Source organism: Oikopleura dioica, chromosome 2 (assembly GCF_907165135.1).
Source record: "Oikopleura dioica chromosome 2, OKI2018_I68_1.0, whole genome shotgun sequence".
Taxonomy (NCBI): domain Eukaryota; kingdom Metazoa; phylum Chordata; class Appendicularia; order Copelata; family Oikopleuridae; genus Oikopleura; species Oikopleura dioica.
The window spans coordinates 9,455,898-9,472,147 of NC_137292.1; the positions used below are offsets into that span (position 1 = coordinate 9,455,898).

At 40.3% G+C, this 16,250-nt stretch overlaps 5 protein-coding genes and 1 long non-coding RNA gene across 6 annotated transcripts; 5 read left to right on the forward strand and 1 right to left on the reverse strand.

The window, feature by feature from the left end:
- The first annotated feature begins 55 nt into the window (after nucleotides 1-55).
- LOC145697179 (uncharacterized) lies at nucleotides 56-1,659 on the forward strand. The gene is made up of 5 exons (XM_081774344.1): nucleotides 56-208; nucleotides 258-508; nucleotides 552-735; nucleotides 779-1,254; nucleotides 1,296-1,659. The coding sequence occupies exons 1-5, from the start codon at nucleotides 151-153 to the stop codon at nucleotides 1,560-1,562; spliced, it is 1,236 nt and encodes a 411-aa protein (XP_081630470.1). The 5' UTR covers nucleotides 56-150; the 3' UTR covers nucleotides 1,563-1,659.
- A 30-nt stretch (nucleotides 1,660-1,689) lies between these two features.
- Nucleotides 1,690-3,921, forward strand: LOC145696452 (cell division cycle protein 16 homolog). The gene is made up of 7 exons (XM_081773491.1): nucleotides 1,690-1,869; nucleotides 1,911-2,471; nucleotides 2,514-2,574; nucleotides 2,617-2,892; nucleotides 2,933-3,228; nucleotides 3,269-3,651; nucleotides 3,696-3,921. The coding sequence occupies exons 1-7, from the start codon at nucleotides 1,692-1,694 to the stop codon at nucleotides 3,831-3,833; spliced, it is 1,893 nt and encodes a 630-aa protein (XP_081629617.1). The 5' UTR covers nucleotides 1,690-1,691; the 3' UTR covers nucleotides 3,834-3,921.
- A 38-nt stretch (nucleotides 3,922-3,959) lies between these two features.
- LOC145696737 (uncharacterized) lies at nucleotides 3,960-6,419 on the forward strand. Its single transcript, XM_081773822.1, has 5 exons — nucleotides 3,960-4,255; nucleotides 4,299-4,683; nucleotides 4,727-5,821; nucleotides 5,863-6,198; nucleotides 6,239-6,419. The coding sequence occupies exons 3-5, from the start codon at nucleotides 4,780-4,782 to the stop codon at nucleotides 6,370-6,372; spliced, it is 1,512 nt and encodes a 503-aa protein (XP_081629948.1). The 5' UTR covers nucleotides 3,960-4,255; nucleotides 4,299-4,683; nucleotides 4,727-4,779; the 3' UTR covers nucleotides 6,373-6,419.
- A 1-nt stretch (nucleotide 6,420) lies between these two features.
- LOC145696736 (translation initiation factor eIF2B subunit epsilon-like) lies at nucleotides 6,421-8,795 on the forward strand. Its single transcript, XM_081773821.1, has 7 exons — nucleotides 6,421-6,696; nucleotides 6,737-6,835; nucleotides 6,873-7,117; nucleotides 7,159-7,909; nucleotides 7,957-8,259; nucleotides 8,298-8,542; nucleotides 8,585-8,795. Exons 2-7 carry the CDS (start codon nucleotides 6,823-6,825, stop codon nucleotides 8,741-8,743), a joined length of 1,716 nt encoding a protein of 571 aa, XP_081629947.1. The 5' UTR covers nucleotides 6,421-6,696; nucleotides 6,737-6,822; the 3' UTR covers nucleotides 8,744-8,795.
- A 549-nt stretch (nucleotides 8,796-9,344) lies between these two features.
- LOC145696842 (uncharacterized) lies at nucleotides 9,345-10,645 on the forward strand. Its single transcript, XR_014133825.1, has 2 exons — nucleotides 9,345-10,150; nucleotides 10,247-10,645. It is a non-coding gene; the product is annotated as an uncharacterized LOC145696842 (long non-coding RNA).
- On the reverse strand, nucleotides 10,563-12,307 carry LOC145696841 (uncharacterized). Its single transcript, XM_081773942.1, has 5 exons — nucleotides 12,162-12,307; nucleotides 11,427-11,466; nucleotides 11,166-11,382; nucleotides 10,850-11,101; nucleotides 10,563-10,679 (listed from the first exon to the last, which is right to left on the reverse strand). Exons 1-5 carry the CDS (start codon nucleotides 12,297-12,299, stop codon nucleotides 10,640-10,642), a joined length of 687 nt encoding a protein of 228 aa, XP_081630068.1. The 5' UTR covers nucleotides 12,300-12,307; the 3' UTR covers nucleotides 10,563-10,639.
- Nucleotides 12,308-16,250: the final 3,943 nt, after the last annotated feature.

The following is a 16,250-nucleotide window of genomic DNA, read 5'->3' on the forward strand; positions in this document are numbered from 1 at the left end:
ATTGATGCTATCTTTGTGTCTCTTCCTCGTTTTATCTTCAAAAGCATCTAACAAACAACTAGCTTTTGGCCAGTTTTACGCAAAAACGGTCAGTCGAAATATTGCAAAACAGAAGTAAGAGCTTTATTTTTAAGAAAATTTTTGAAAGATATGAGACTGGAGGAATTTGACGTGAGGAAAAAGATATCCAAAGGAGCATTCGGTGATGGTATGACAACGGTTTTCATTAAAAATAAGAGAGGTTGATTTTTTTAAAGTTTACCTTGCGAAGCACAACGGACAGTACTATGCTCTGAAAGCAATCGACAAGGACAACATCTACCGAAAGAATATGCTGAATGAGATTGTCGCTGAAAAAGACATTCTATCACAGTTGTCAGCGCCGTTTGTGGTCCAAATGACTTACTGTTTCCAGTCGACGAATTTGATCTACTTTGCCATGGAGTATTGCTGCGGTGGAGACTTACAGGGCCTTCTCAAAGGAGTTCAATATTTTGAAGAGCCAGAGGTATTTTATCTTTTTTTTTTATATAAAAAATAACGGAACTCAGGCCGTGTATTACATAACACAAATCGCAGTCGGACTACGTTTTCTCCACGAGCGCGGTATCATCCACCGCGATCTCAAACCAGCGAATATTCTGTTAACGGCAAACGGCACGGTCAAATTGTCTGATTTCGGTTTGGCGGCCAAGTCGACCCAATACCGCAGGCGGAAAGTCTTTGGAACACCTGGTAATACCTCATCAGTTTTAGCATCTCACCAAACCGAAATTAGGACAAGTGAGATCTTTCAAACAGAGACTCATTCTACGCGGAGTGTTACCAGAGAAAACACCAGCGCTGATCGGTAAAACAAGAACACAACATGCTGGCGGAGACGGGCCTCCTATCCCTTTGGAAATGGGCTCGAGCGACGAAGAGGCAGACTCAAAGGATCCTTTTTCGGAAGACAACATGATTGTATCGAAAGAAGGAACGCCAAAAACACCTGTTTCCGCTGGCAGACGCTCCACCGGCGACAACATGAGCTCGACAACTCCCAGCAGACATATGCGTCGTCTGAGCTCCGCTACAAAGGTCGACATGTGCGAGTACACGCCTTCGAAGATGGTCGGTAGTCCAAACTACATGTCCCCGGAGCTAGTGCAGGATCATAAAGTTTGTTCGATGAGTGACTGCTGGTCACTTGGTGCTGTTTTATTTGAGTTTTGTCTTGGCTTGCCTCCGTTTTACTCAGACACAGTTGATGAGGTAAGCTTTGCGTTTTCGTCTTATCTTTTATATAAATTTAGGTCTTTGATAAAGTCAAAAAAGGCGATGTGGATTGGGAAGAGGCGAGCGAGTTCTTGAGCGAGCAGATGAAAAATCTTCTACAAAAGCTTCTACAACTGACGCCGAACGATCGTCTCTCAGCGGGTGAAATTCTACAACATCCAGTCATCAATGAGTATTTTGGCGAGAGATCAACACTCGAAGAAACGATTCAAAAAGTCAAGGATGCTGAACCACCTGTAACGCCGGAATTAGACGACCCAGAGGATCTTTTGTACTTTCAATGATCTAAATTTAAGTGCACCTGAATTTCTTTACTATTCACATTCAATGGTACTTCCACATTCCTCTATCGTCACACTATCAACTTGCCTTCGTCTTCGAGTTTACTTAAAGCTTTATTTTTTAAGAAAATTATGGAATCGGTAGTTGAACGGTGTAAGAGAGAGACACATAAGTTCAAGAAATTGTACGACTTCGAATCGGCATACTGGTGGGCAGAGAAATGGTTCTCCTCGTTATTGAGCGATGATGAGACTTCTTCGAATGCCAAGAATTTGAACTTGTTTGATTCAAAATGGGTTAACTTTCCAAGTAAGGAAAATCATCCTTTCGTTTCGATAACTTTTTCCTAGACAATGTAATCGACTCGTCATTGATGGAGCCGCTGGAGGAAATGATCAGCTGTTTGATTCACAATTTTGAGTTCGCTCGAGCTGTTCATTTCATCAAGACCAACGGGCTGCACATCAATTCCAAGACCTTCTTCTTGCTCCTTCTTCACTGCCAAGTGCAGCTTCGCGATTGGAATAACGCAGAACAAACTCTCATCGACTACGATGACAGACTGGTTGGCAAAGCTGATCTGACGAATCTGACAGCATCAGAAGATCCCCAGCAGGCCAGAATCGCCCATTTGAAAGGAGTGGTTTTCAACGCGCTAGAGAAACGAGAACTGGCAGTCGACGAGTTTAAATTCAGTGTCAAATCGGACGCAACGGCTGTTTCGAGCTTATTGACACTGGCGAATAGAAAGATGATGCCGGAGAAAGAAGCTCAGTGTTTTATCGAAGACCTGTTTTCCGATCAGAAGGAAGGAGAGTTGAGAAATGTGTATGAAATGCATTTGACGCCGACCGAGTATACTCAGAAAGTAAATCAAAAAGAAAATCCACTATCGAATATGTGTTCTATAGGTATTTCTGATTGGTAAAATATTGTTTTCAAAAAATATTCAGAGAATCTGATTTGGCAAGTAGAAGATCAGATGTCAAAATTTAACAACGACACCGCTTTACGGTTAGTTTTCAAAAACCCTGATCTGATAATATAAAATTGAAGGCTCTCTTCAAAACTTATGAAGATTGATCCTTACGACGAGCGAATTCTTCTCAATCACATAGGCCTGCTTGCAGAGTCAGACCAGTCCAATGAGCTGTATAAACTTGGGCATTTATTGATCGGACTTGATCCAGACAAATGGATCGGTTGGTATTGCGCGGGATGCTATTACATGGTCGTGAAGAAACATATGAAAGCTATTGATATGCTTCGAAAGGCGCTGACAAAGGACCCGAATTTTGGGCATGCCTATCTAGCACTCGGGCATGTTTTCAGGTAGGAATATTAGTTCAAAGTCACTTCTATCATCATCTAGCGAGGAAAAAGAACATGATCAAGCGATGAACTCCTACCTCTCCGCCCAAAGAGTGATGAGGGGCTCGGCGTTGCCTGATTTATATGTGAGCGTGACCTACAGATCAATAGGAAATTATGAAGATGCACATTCATTCATCAAACAGGCCTACAATTGTGAGCCACAGAATCCACTGGTGCTTCATGAATACGGAACGAATCTGATAAAGCTGGAAGATTATGAGGATGCGACCAAGTTTATGAATATGGCGCTGAATATTCTCATGCAGAACGCTCGACGCAACCGACAAACTGAATGTAAAATCTGTTTCCTGAATCTTTTTATGAAATTTTTTAGTGTCTCCGAAATGGGCTCCATTGCTCTTTAACCTCGGCACTGCCTTACGCCACAAGGGAGATTTCAACGAAGCGATAGAACTGCATAAGCGAGCACTTATCCTCAGCTCCAATTCTGCCGAAGCGCATATCATTCTAGCCACCTCGCTCTTTGCCGATAATTTATTCGAGTCAGTCGAGCAGCTTCAAAACGCAATGACTTACAATCGCCAGGATTCATTTACGAACGATATTTTGACAAGAGTGATGAATGAACTTGGTAAAGAAGACCATTCGGTGCTGTTTGAAGATTCCAGTGATGAAGAAGACGAGCAAATAAAACCGCTTCCTTCGCAGCAGGATGTTCAGCAATTCGTAACTCCTCAAAATCGACCGAGACTGCAGGTAGAAAATAACTATCTTTGATTTAAAAAATTATGCGCTCCTAGTCGACTCCTCGAGAGTTCCAGTTCAATGTTGATGATTCATTCGATATGAGTATCGACGAAGATTCAAACATGGAGGATGGCGAGCGACTCGACAACTCCGGCGATTTAGACGCGTCTGACGATACATTGCCTCTTTAGAAGAAACAAAAATGAATACACTCACTGGCACATTTAACATGTTAAACACACATTTCCTTCAATTCAGTTCAAAAACTGCCAAAATACACTTTTTTACAATCTAAACTCACGAATTTTATGCAGAACATGAACTTGTCGAGCAGTCGATTCGCAAAAACGCTTCTTTCTTACAGACTTCAAAGAAGCCTTCATGTCATCTCGCAGTTTATTCCTCCTTCGAGCAGTGAAGTAACTAAATCGGATTTATACGTATCGACACAAGCAGATATAACGAGGAGATATTTCGAAGCTTCTGGTAGAAAAGCGCAGTTGAAAATGTTCTCCATCGACGGAATTCCGGCCAGTTTCGCGGATCACATGAAAGAGCTGTGTATCGAGGGAGTCCCTGAAGAGCCCGCTTTGAATTTTGAAAAAGTTATCCGGTGCGCGCATTTAAAATGATAAAAAAGATTAATATTTTCCTAGTGTTTTTGATGACCTAAACCAAAAAGGCTTCATCAAAAGAAAGAAGAGGCTCCACTGGGTAGACTCTGGGAATCGTCGATTTACAAACCCCGTCAGTAAGAAATCCACGGCTCAAGTTCTCGATGGCCATGGCTGTCGCTTGCAAGTTTATCGATATAATTATTTTCTTCTGGACGGAGACGAAGCTATTCAAGTGTTGAATATCTTCCCAGAGGAGATGTTGACGGAAGGATTCTTGAAGATTCATTCGAAGAATGTAAAATGTGGGCATTTAATTGGAAGAACGCTCGTAAATCCAGCAGGGCGAGAGCTCCAACTGATTGCGGATGACTCGCTGGAGATAACTGGAGATCCCGTTTCTGTCAGAGATCCTAACTCAATCGAGGTAATTTTCTGCAAGGAACGACTTGCTTTCACAATATTTTAAGCCATTCTGTCCTTATAAATCAACGATTTCCAATGAAGACTCGGATTTTTCGGGATGTCAAAGCGTGATTTCACCGAATTTATTCAAGAACAAGGGTCAAAAGAAAATACGGAGTGGAAGTACCGTGCGTGTCCTGATTCGGGCGAATGTCTGCGTCCACAAATCGGTGACGCTGTTCTTTTGTCTTTCAACGAGTCAGTGCGGAATATCTCTCAGCCGGATGGATTTCTCAAGATTCCTAATTGCTCGAATCTCTTCTTTTCTGACGAGTTTATCTCCGCTTCTTGCATATACGACGGCAACGGGATTTTCTCGGCGGATCCAAAGGTGGTTGATCTTACTCGGATATTGAATTCTACAGAACGAGGAACACGTGATCTTGCTGAATCTGATAAAACAAGAACAATTAAAGTGATCAACGACAACTTCGAAGTGCTCGAGGATCAGAAAGAAATCTGCAGATGGCTCATGTTTTCTGACGTATCAAATAAATTCGATGAAATGGATTCGAACTATAAACCTATTGAACCAATCGAAAAACTAACAAAGCTGCAAAATCAAATCAGAAAAGTATGCAAGTTGATTGAGAAGATACATCAAAATCACGGAGAATGTAGCGCTGACTCTGCTCATTTGGGCGGACTCGACAAGTTGTTCATGGCAAGATTCGTTCAAATGGCTGACAATCTTCATAATTCTGTCGAGGAAAATAACTTTGATAACTTCACCAACGAATTAGCGAACTTCTGGTTCAAAAGCATTTCTTGGAGAAACAAGGGTTACAAAGACTACGCAATACCGCTGATGTCGAAACCAAACGATGCAAGTAGAGCAGTTTTCCATCAATTTGCTTCCGTCGTGGATAATTATTTGCGATTTTTACGTCTTATTCTTCCTTCTTTCGCTGACGAAATGCGAGCACATCTCCCGATGTCTGTTCGAAAAGATGATGAGTTGTTTCCAGTTGAGAAGGCGAAGATGGTGCTCGAGCATTTGCCAGTTGATTACATCGAGGGATCGCATGAAATGGCACGGGCTGTGGTGTCGAGCGTTAATAACTTCGTGGTGCTCCTTGAGTCGGCCAATAAACTAGAAGGTGCGTAAGAGGAGATCTTTGTGCTTACTTATCCTGTTTAGTAAATATTTTGGAGTATGGAACTGCCATCGGTAGCGCAATCAACGAATTCCCCCAAATCATCTCGAAAGATGCGACCTGCAAAGTGAAGTATACAAAGCTCGCTGATCACATGTTCTTCGAAGATATGTTCTCACCTTATGATGGATATTTGACATCGAATGAAGAGGCTTGTGGAAATGCGTTCTATCTAGTTATTAACATCTCTGGGATGGAATACCTTTTGCCAAGACAGCATAACTTGATCAAAAAGCTCAACAGAAATATAGAATATGCGGAGATGGATCTCAAAACTATAAGAAAAAGGATAGCGACACTTGAAGGAACCAAAAGAACAGGTATTTCATCACACTCTTACAAACGCTCATTGATTTTTAGAAACGAAAGCTTACAAAGACTGTATGAAAAAGCATCAAAAGATGATGTACGAGCAAGAAAAGTGGATGATCAAGAAGACAAAAGTTCAACAGATCATAAACTGCATCGAAGATTCATCCTTTGCTGAGCCATAAGACGGCAACGAAAAACTGTACATGTGACTCTTCCTTGATTTCAAAATTCTTTCATTTCAGACCAAGATGCCCCCAAAAAGAGGGAATAAAAAGACGACAAGCTCCAAGAGATCTTCAGAGCTGTCGTTATCTGCGATGATTTTGATGAGTGTTTCTATCCAATCACTCTCGATGGGCCAAAGTGTCTCCTACCGATTGCGAATCGACCTACTCTTGCATATGTCCTCGATAATCTTGTTTTTCGATGCAAATTCCAGGAGATCCTTCTCGTCTCCAACAAGTATGGAAATGTCATCCAAAAATTTGTTCAGTCGAACTACAAAGGTAACTTCATCTGAGATTAACCAAAACTGTCAGTTTCTAGTGAACAACATCTGCAAAATTGAGTATCTTTCTTCTTCCGAGTTCGAGTCTGTCGGTGATATTTTCCGATGTTTCGATCGAGATAACATGGTTTCGAAAGGTATCCGAATATTTTTTAACTTCCTAACCTTACTAAGAGCAACCGTTCGTTCTTCTCTCCGGAAGTGTGGTCACCAACGTCAATATCCGTCGCGTTTTTGATGACTTTCTAAGAGTCACCGCAGCCAATCCAAATGCTGTCCTTCACATGGCTCTTTCAAAATGCTCACTATCTGACGATCAGAGTTATTTCATTGCCCACGACGACGGCAAAAAGGTTTTATCATTCAGGAGCCCTGGACCCCCTAACCAACCATTCGACGTTGAAGCTGGTATTTTCAAGGTATGTAAAAAGCCTGATCTAAGCTCATAGACAATTTCTAGTCCAAAATCCGAAAGCGTGTGCAGCTTCGTCTCGACCTGCGCTCGGCTGGCTTCTTCATCTGCTCTCCCAAAACTCCAAGTATTTTCGCTGATCCAGCAAATCTCGATCTTCAGTCCATGAACGATTTCGTGAAGCAAACTCTTGACGACGAGCACATGGGTATTGGAACCAGCGAAGTCTTCTTTTCCCTTATCAAAGAGGATGAGTTTGGCGATGTCGTCACATCGCTGGACAGAATGAAGTTGATAACAGAAGCTGTCTTTAACCGAGTGATTTCTCCCTTCACTCCTGCTTACCAGTTCCGAGCGAAACAAGTTTCCTCGTATCAGACAAAGAAATCAGAGAATTATCGAGGCGAGCGAGTGCGTCTTTCTCCAACAGCAATCATTGAAAAGCGATGTGTTCTTGGCAATGGCGTCGAAGTCGGCGCTGGTTCCTTCGTAACGAATTCAAGCATCGGCGATGACTGCAAAATAGGCGATAATGTTCGAATTGAAAACTGCGTTATCGCGCCTGGCGCTAAGATAGAGTCGTCGTGTGTTATCAAAGGGTCTTTCTTTGGCAAAAATGTATCGATCTACGAAGGCTCCAAGATCGCTTCCCGCTCTGTCATCAGCCACAATGTTGCCATGAAGATTATTTCGGAGAAGCCGGTAATTTTGAGCTGCGGAGATGAAGAAGAGGTGGACGATTTCGCAGACTTGACGGCGCTGTCGATTGATGATGTTAGTTTTGAAGGAACCATTGACGGTACGGCTTTTCTCTTGTATTTTCCAATTTAACTTTGCACTCTTTAGGCAAAGAGATTTTAATTTGGGCGCACGACGAGGACATTGATAAGGCGGATGATCTTGCTAAGATCGATTTCGAGTCCACTGCCGAGCAACTTTGGAGCGGAGTGAAGATCGAGGAGGAAGAAAAATCTCACGAAACGAACTCCCTAAATTCAGAGGACGAAGAAGAATCCGACGAAGAAAGCTTTGATGAGGAAAAACAAAGGCAAAAGAACTTGGTGCTTTTCAACAACGAAGTCAAGGAATCAGTGACAAGATGTATTCGAGAGAAACTTTCTTCTGCTGATGTTGTCCCGGAAATAACAGGCATGCGAAAGCTCTTTCATTTTTCTTTCAATGATTAGGTTCCCGAAACTCGTACGCAGTTGAAGTTCCTCAAATTGTCAGAGCCATTGGTCTCGCTATTTATGGCCTGTCGAAAGAAGATGAAAAATTCTCGATTCAAAAGTTCCAAACTCATGTGAAACAATTAAAAGACATGCTCGGAAACTTTCTCTGTCCAAATGAAAACCCAAATGTGAAGATGCAAATGGAGTTCTTGCAGTTTGTTAATGAAGAGTTTGACACGACAAAACTGTTAACCCAAAAGGTAATCGACAAGCAGTATGTCTTGATAACCTTGGTAATCTAGGTTCTGATGGTTTTGTACAACACTGACTTGTTGGATGAGCGCGTTATTCTTCACTGGAATGATAAGTTTGAAATCAAGGAGGAACTCAAAGAGAATATCGTCAAATTCATCGAGTATTTGGAGGAAGATGATGAATCATCAGAAGAAGAATCCGATTAAAGTTCATTATTTCTGTCTATTAGGCAAAACTAGGCAAATAAATATTGAAAATATCGTATCTCTTCTTTTGGGCAACAATACATTGTATGCCCTGAGATTTGCTAATAAAAAATTGTTATTCTTATAGCATCATCTTCATCATACTCAGGGGCAAAAAAAAAAGCTTGTGCGTACACGAATCCGGGTCAGGCAAGGTAAAACAAGCTTTATTTCCGTCAAATTAGAACCAATTTATGGCACTGAACAGAGATTTTTTAGCTCTGACGGAGAAAAATAAGTCATCAACCGAATCGACTGACTTCCCGAGTTCTGCCACAAACTAGTTCTTGCTGCTACCTATATCATGCGCATTTCTCTTTCTCCGCCAAATGATAAGTCTTTAAGTTTGACATTTTCGTTAGATTTTTCGCAAATTTTCAATTTATAAGAAATACCGCAGCTTTCACGTAGAGGTTCACTATCGTAATCGGGGTTGATTGAGGAATTCTCATGTCACAGAAAATCGCGGCACATACTTGTCCCGAACAAGTGCCTCTCAAAGTCCTGTGTTCTCCGCAAAGGCCTATAATTTCGTAAAATGATTGATAGCCGCTCTCAGTTTCTCCCAAGCAAGGAGACACCTGCTCATAGTTTATGAAATCAGGGTGTTTACATATCAACTAGATTTACAAGAATTATTTTTTTGCAGCGCTGGCATGAATTTCTTCTCGGCTTATCTTTTTACTTATCTTATCGCGTGTTAAAAATATTTTTACTCGAGCTCCGGGTCTTTTCACATGCAAAAGGCTACCTTTCTGTGGGAGACAATTTTTACTTTAGATTTTTGTGGTAAAGGACAGTGCGGGATTAAATTTATTCTCTTTCATAATGAAATTAATTAGCTTTTGAGAAATCGTCTTCATATGAGAGAGATCATTTCTGCCAGAAATCATCATAAATTTAAAAAACATACAGAAATACCAGGTATATTGATTTCTCGTTTCTTAGAAGACCTGGTCGTATTCGTAAAATACCAATATTTAGTTCTGTTGGTTAGTTTTAAGCCAATTCTAAGTCAGTCAGTCTGTTGTATTGAAAGTCGAGCTCTTTGCGGTTCATGTAAAAATTACTTTTGCGTTTTCTAATCCCTCGGAGAAGCCAAAAGAATGAGCCGATGAGGAGTGCTGATATCGGGGCTCGGCGGGTGACCGGCCCTGAGCTGCCAAAACAGTACCCCGCTGCGCCTACCGAGCGATAGGAGAGCGAGAAGGGCCCCACCCGTCAAGCAATAAAAAGAGCAATCTGGAATAAGGGAAGATTATCGTGGAGATCTCGACGGGAGCAGAATAAGAAAAGTAAAGAGATTTGAATTTTGAAGAAATTATAATGGAAAAATGGGAAATTTGATTGAGAAAATGGGCTGTTTTGGTAAGTAATTCAGAATTATTAATTCAAAAGACGAAAATTCATTATAATGAAATTTTAATTTACCATTTCCCATACGATCAATTATTTGATTTCCAGGACAAAATGCGGAAAATGAAGATAAAAACGCAATGGTTGAATACGCATCCGCCACGTTACGTGATACAGAATCCACGGCTTCTTTTGGACAATTCATAAACCCAAATGATGTTGCTCGCAACCCGAAAATGCTCAAACGTTTCTGCAGCTTCCGACATGTCCACGAGGGCTAGACCTTTTATTAGGCTTGTCTAAAACTTCCACAGAATGCTACTAATACCGCAATATTTAATAAATAGAACGAGTGCTTGATTTACTTCAAAATAAAGATTCAAACTTGAAAAACGATCTGTCGCTTCTGAAAACATTCGTAAAAGTTGAACTATGAATTGAATGTATTTCGTGTTTTTGAAGTAGTAAAGGGTTATTCTTTGATTTGAGCATTCTTTTGATTCATTCAAATGTAACGGGTTCGGGCGATTGCTTCGAAATCCTGAAATAATTAACGTTAATCCTTTGATGGCATAACAGAGTGAGAAAGAAATCTATTCTACTTCTTCCAGAGTGAATATAACCGGCCGTGTTTATTACAAAATGCGTTACAAAATGGCCATTTGTCAACCGTTAATTTGCTCAACTGCTTATCGCAATGAATTGAATTACCATTTTTCAACCGGGAAGATCTTCGCCAAAGTCCAGTTTACTTTTGAATCGGCCGCCATTCGGCAAAGCTGTACTTGGATTTGATGACAGTACCAGCGGACGCAATCTTCTGTCCACAGGACACCGCCAATTATGCTGCCAATGTCTTTTCCCCCGAAATCGAAGCATGTAACTTCAAAGTCGTCAGTTTCTTGCTTGAAGCGTTTCTCCGCTTCGGAGGATAAGTGAAGGATTTTTGAAGTTTTTCCATCACTAGAAATAATTTCATCGGATGTGTTTTTAACGACGAATCAGTATTAATTATTTATTTACTCACCTGCCACGCAACCTCAAGAAGCTTCTTCTACCGATTTCTGATCGCGCAGGAGAATACACATAAACACGGTACTTCACTCCCGGGGTCAATGTAAGCGGCTTCACGTTTCGGGAGAGCTGTTTGCAAACAGGAAACATAATAGTCCCGCGGCACGATAGCTTCTTTAGCAAGATGTGCTCACAATACCAGGTGTCAGACGGCGCCAGATGAGAAAGATCTTAATAAACAGTATGAACGACGAACTTTTCAAAGAAGGCTAACCTAATGATACTTGATCCACATTTGGGATCATTTCTTTATCCTTAAGGGGGTAGAAACAGCTTTTGCCAAAGATGGAATTTTAAAAATTTTTTTAAAGATTTTGATAACCCAATGCATGAAGAATATAATTTTTATCAAAAACTTTATTCTAACTATGTTGGAACGCCTTTAAAATTGCCCTAAAAATTGAAATTTTGGCGCAAATTTGAGTTTTTCGAAATTTAGCGATAGTTAAAATCGTTTAATAAGGGGATAAACGCGAAAATTATAGATTTGCTTTGATCACATGATCATCTTGAATAATTTTGTTAGGACCATAACTTAAGGGTATCACGAAGAAATGGTCTTTAAAATTGAAAATTTTGAAAATTTGAAACACAAGTTTCAATCGGCCTCGCAACATTATCATTTTTTGACATTACGCAATTTCAATCATAGATGCTCCTAGAAAAAGTATTGAACTTTCTTAAAATGAGATTAGAAATTCTCGGTTAATCACATGACTCGAGATAATCGTGCTTGAAAATGGGCAAAAATCGGCATTTTCGACGAGATGGGTTGATGTTTCGCTCTCTACCGCTTAACTGGGTAAACAAAAAATAATTTTAAAAACAGATGTTCTTAGATCTAAGATAAATCTAACTAAAATCGAAGAGCAAATTAAATAATCTAAGGTTTGCTGAGCTTGGGCGCCGTTCAAAAACCGGCTTTTTTCAAAAAAGCTGTTTCTACCACCTTAAAATGGATCGTATCAATCCGATTCCCTGTGAGCGCTGGAACTTGTAGCCGGGCCATCACTGTATTTTGTGTTCGAAGAGCGAGATTTACTGTACTTTCTGGTGACAGAGATATGTTCTGATTCGATATTGACATGACCCAAGTTTGCTTTGTTAGGTTGAAAATTTTAAAGTGTAAGTCATTTAAAACACGGAAATGTGAAAAATCTAAGAACTTATAAAAGTAACTTTTATGGTCTTTGATCAACCTATTCTCAGATTGTCTTTCAATAAAGGAGCTCCTCACTCCGCCAGACCTCGATCTCGTAATAAACCCAACACGGGCGCTGGATGATCCTGGTAAAGTCTTCGCAATATCATCCCAAGAGGTTGAAAGCTTGAGGAAGGATTCTCGATCACTTGTGCAAAGCTCCACTCTGTGCTGATATTCTTGCCCTTCCGGTTTGAACTTGATCCAATCGTTGATTTCAAACAAAATTCTCTTGTCGAATTGTATCCTTAATTCGCTTTGATCCAGTACTTCGTTGCGCGACTTTTGAATATTAATCTTTTCGAGATAGAGGTCTTAATAAATATTTTAACTATGATAAACTTGTCAATTTTCTACCTGCGCCAGCGTTTCCCTCGTCTAAATAAAGCACAACTTTCTCAATCAGCCCAAGATTTTTGTCATAGAAATCAGTCTCAATTTCAGACCCGACCCTCAAGGCCTTCGTATTGAGCTCATGAACTTGCGAGCTTGTTCGTGATCCAATAAGCTTGATCGATAGCTTAAATTGATAGACTAACATACAAACGGTGCGTAACTCACTTACTTTGACAGCATCTTTTCTCAACTTTTGGCCAGTCATTAGAAAAACTTTGTATTGGAAGCCTTTGAGCGCGAGCATCCTATTCCCAGATTGCTAATAATTGCCGGTTTTTAGCAACATCGGAGTTTCTTCTACCTGTATATTTGTGAGCAAAATAGGACTGGAGCTATCCGGTATGATCTGCACCCAATCAATTGGAATTGAACGTGTCACATTGTCAAAGAGCACTTTCTGAACCTTTCCAATCGGCTCCAAATCAACGCATAAGTACTGCAACTCTCCGGTGAGCTTCCCATTTATCGCGATGGGATTAGACCAATCTTTAGTGCCAATTAGCGTCATTAGGATGCCGTTGAAGCCCTCCGTAGATAATTGACCGCATGTCTGAAAATTTTCTAACTATCTGATCGAAGTTACCTTTGTATCATTTGCATAAATATTTTTAATTCTTACCTTGATCCGGATCCAATATTTTATCTTCCTTTTCGGCGAGTCAAAGTTTCTGTTCATTCTTGTTTTCTCTTGCTTGAGATTGCCTTCCTAAATAAAATCGTTCAATCTTGTCTCAGTTCATAATGCATAGGTTCCAGTTGAGCCAATATATTTCTCAAGAGAAATGGATCTGGACAGTGGGCTGCCAGAAGCCGCTCTAGTGCAGCGCAGTTTTGTAAATTATTGAGCGACACGGGGTCGGACTGGGCAATCGGGGAAAAACGAGAGAGAGAGAGAGAGCCGCCGACTTACAAGAATTCCCACGGGTAGGCAGCCAGAAAGCAGTGAATTTAGACCAGATGAGAAGTCTACGGCGGTTTTATGAGAAATTCGATTTGTCATGTGACATATGATTCCGACAGATACACAACTTATGCTCAAAACTAAACAAGCGCTTGATACAGGACTTCTAATTCCGATGACGCTCTTGACGGAAAATTAAAGTTCAAAAAATCATAAATTATGATTCATAATCCCCTCCTGCGACATTTTGATGAGGAAAAGATGACTGTGGACGCAAGACCCGACTTTCCGTCTTCGAGAAAATAATCTCGCCGTTGAACTCCAAGACAGATCGCCAGTCGAGTTCTCCTTCTCTCAATGCGTCAAGCCGGAGTCGCTGGCAAATCCATTTAGGGGAAGCTGTTTTAGGATGATTTTTTTTGTTTTCATAATAATTTGTATCTATTGAAAGAATCTGATCCGATTCCTAGGGCCTCGAAGTCGACTTGAAGCTTTATGTAGCTGATTTTTGATGTTCTTGGTCGGCAAAGGGTAACCTTAATTAAACAGATATCGCTTAAGCCCAGCAAGTTGGCAATTGAAATCAAGGAAGAGTAACCATTTGTCAATTTACCTCAAAAATGTCGGTTTGCCGCGATCTGAAAAGATTCTTCGTCAATTTGTCACTCTCTGCGGGTAAAAGAGACTCAATAACACTTCTCTCCTTCGATGTGTTTTCTCAAAGAGCTCTTGAGCTGAGCTCATTGAATCCAAATTAATTTAACTTTTGTCGCAATCAGAAGGAGATTAGAAACGCGCGCCCGCGAGGCAGCGATTTACTCAGAAGGCAATTTCAATTTCACACAAAGAGGCCACCTTCAATCCAGTTTACAAACGAGAAGCACTGGTGCACTGGTGATTGATCAATTCAAGAAATATCATTATTATGAAATCCTAATGAGCTTTTACACGGCCCTGAGAAGCCATCGCTCAGAGGGGCCAGTTTTGAACGCGACTTCGATGAAGACATCTTTTGCACTTTTCCAGTGATTAGTTTGAAGCTTTTCAAGGCTTAAAAATAGAAAATAACGTATCGAGAATCTCTGTCAACGGAAGAATTCCTTGGCATGGAATTATCCTAGACTTGCGCCTTAAATAAAACTTCCAGTTTGTCGAAGATTTTGTCTTCATACTTTTTGTCCAAACGACTGATCGGGTTGGTCTGGGAAGATAGATCAATATGTGTTTTGGATCGAAAACGATATGTTAACATCGTCAGATAAAAATTTAAGCTCTTGTCGAAGCAATGCACTGATCTTAAGATCTTTTCGTTCGTAACAAACAGTAGTTGATGCTACTATCACTGTTCCTAAAGTACGAAGGACCGGAGGTGATGTCTATCCTCAATTTTTCTATGGCGTGTTGGTTTTCTCGCTGCGCAGAATTCATAACTGTGGCCCAAGCGCACGTGTGGTCCGTGTATTCATCACAAAAAATGTTATGAAAAAGACAAAGAAAAAAGGCAGGAAGCTTTGATTTTGAACAAAAATAAAAAGGAAAGATGTTCATCAAAGGGCTTTGCCATCTGGATGCTGGTAAATGAATTTATATTGCTCGAGAGCTATTACACAGACAAAATAAACTCCTTTGAACAATAAATGTTAGACTTACTACAATCTTACTGTTTGAGTCTTCGAAAAAGTGCACCAGAGTTTAAAATATTGAACTACATCTCTTTGACTCTGAAATCTTGTTAGACTAACAGATTTGTGAATAACAAAAAGGCCAAGAGTCAAAACACTCAAGTGCTTTCTACCAGCAGACATCTTCCTCTTCAAAATCGGAACTCAGCTTTTTTGAACTTGATCTTTTCAAAATATCGATTTCCTTGGAAGGTGTAATTGAAAAATTTTGCTTTTCAATCAGAAGGCTATGAATGCTAATTAGTAATTAGACTGTAATTGATTGAGTGATGGCTTCACTTCTTCTTTTTGACTTTGTTATTTTGAAATGGAAGAAAGAAAAAGAGATTCTATTTCTTCGCCAAGGTTGTATTTCTTGCCCTGTTTGAGCTAAGTTTTTTTTCCAGAAACGCAGTCGTAGAAAATGCATTCAACAAGTGGGCTTCAAAAGTTCATCCATGTCAAGATGACGAAGGAATGGCTATCAGAGTGTTTTAATTATTGTCTTAAAAATGTCATACATTTGAAAGCCAAACTAATAGAGGCGATTCGTAGAAGGTTCATAGTTTTTTCTTTTGCAATTGAGTTTTCCGTCTTGTAATTTAGTAATTTTGCGAGCAGAGGGAGATACTCCACTGTTATCGAGACAACTCCAGGTATGATTTTCTAATTTCTTAAAAAAAACTTGTCATTCTAGTGTCATCATCTCAACTTGGAATGAGAGAGTTTATTTCGAGCATCTTCTCCAGCCAAAGCTCAAATCTTCAGGTAAACAGAGTGCAAATAGCTTCACAGAGGAAGGAATAAAATTTTCAGCTTCATCGAGGATCGGGAGGATGGAGAGATTCAACCACGCACGAGGAAAGTTTCAAATTTAAG

Bases quoted from the DNA above. Each gene is read 5' to 3' on its own strand.
- LOC145697179 (XM_081774344.1), top strand. From the start codon at position 151: ATGAGACTGGAGGAATTTGACGTGAGGAAAAAGATATCCAAAGGAGCA. The intron at 509-551 runs GTATTTTATCTT...AACGGAACTCAG, and splicing joins AATATTTTGAAGAGCCAGAG to GCCGTGTATTACATAACACA. The intron at 1,255-1,295 runs GTAAGCTTTGCG...ATATAAATTTAG, and splicing joins ACTCAGACACAGTTGATGAG to GTCTTTGATAAAGTCAAAAA.
- LOC145696452 (XM_081773491.1), top strand. From the start codon at position 1,692: ATGGAATCGGTAGTTGAACGGTGTAAGAGAGAGACACATAAGTTCAAG. The intron at 1,870-1,910 runs GTAAGGAAAATC...ACTTTTTCCTAG, and splicing joins AAAATGGGTTAACTTTCCAA to ACAATGTAATCGACTCGTCA. The intron at 2,472-2,513 runs GTATTTCTGATT...AAAAATATTCAG, and splicing joins ATCGAATATGTGTTCTATAG to AGAATCTGATTTGGCAAGTA.
- LOC145696737 (XM_081773822.1), top strand. From the start codon at position 4,780: ATGTCAAAGCGTGATTTCACCGAATTTATTCAAGAACAAGGGTCAAAA. The intron at 5,822-5,862 runs GTGCGTAAGAGG...TATCCTGTTTAG, and splicing joins GTCGGCCAATAAACTAGAAG to TAAATATTTTGGAGTATGGA. The intron at 6,199-6,238 runs GTATTTCATCAC...ATTGATTTTTAG, and splicing joins TGAAGGAACCAAAAGAACAG to AAACGAAAGCTTACAAAGAC.
- LOC145696736 (XM_081773821.1), top strand. The intron at 7,910-7,956 runs GTACGGCTTTTC...TGCACTCTTTAG, and splicing joins TTTTGAAGGAACCATTGACG to GCAAAGAGATTTTAATTTGG. The intron at 8,543-8,584 runs GTAATCGACAAG...TTGGTAATCTAG, and splicing joins CAAAACTGTTAACCCAAAAG to GTTCTGATGGTTTTGTACAA.
- LOC145696841 (XM_081773942.1), bottom strand. From the start codon at position 12,299: ATGTCAATATCGAATCAGAACATATCTCTGTCACCAGAAAGTACAGTA. The intron at 11,383-11,426 runs GTTAGCCTTCTT...CTGTTTATTAAG, and splicing joins TGTGGATCAAGTATCATTAG to ATCTTTCTCATCTGGCGCCG. The intron at 11,102-11,165 runs GTGAGTAAATAA...AATTATTTCTAG, and splicing joins TTCTTGAGGTTGCGTGGCAG to TGATGGAAAAACTTCAAAAA.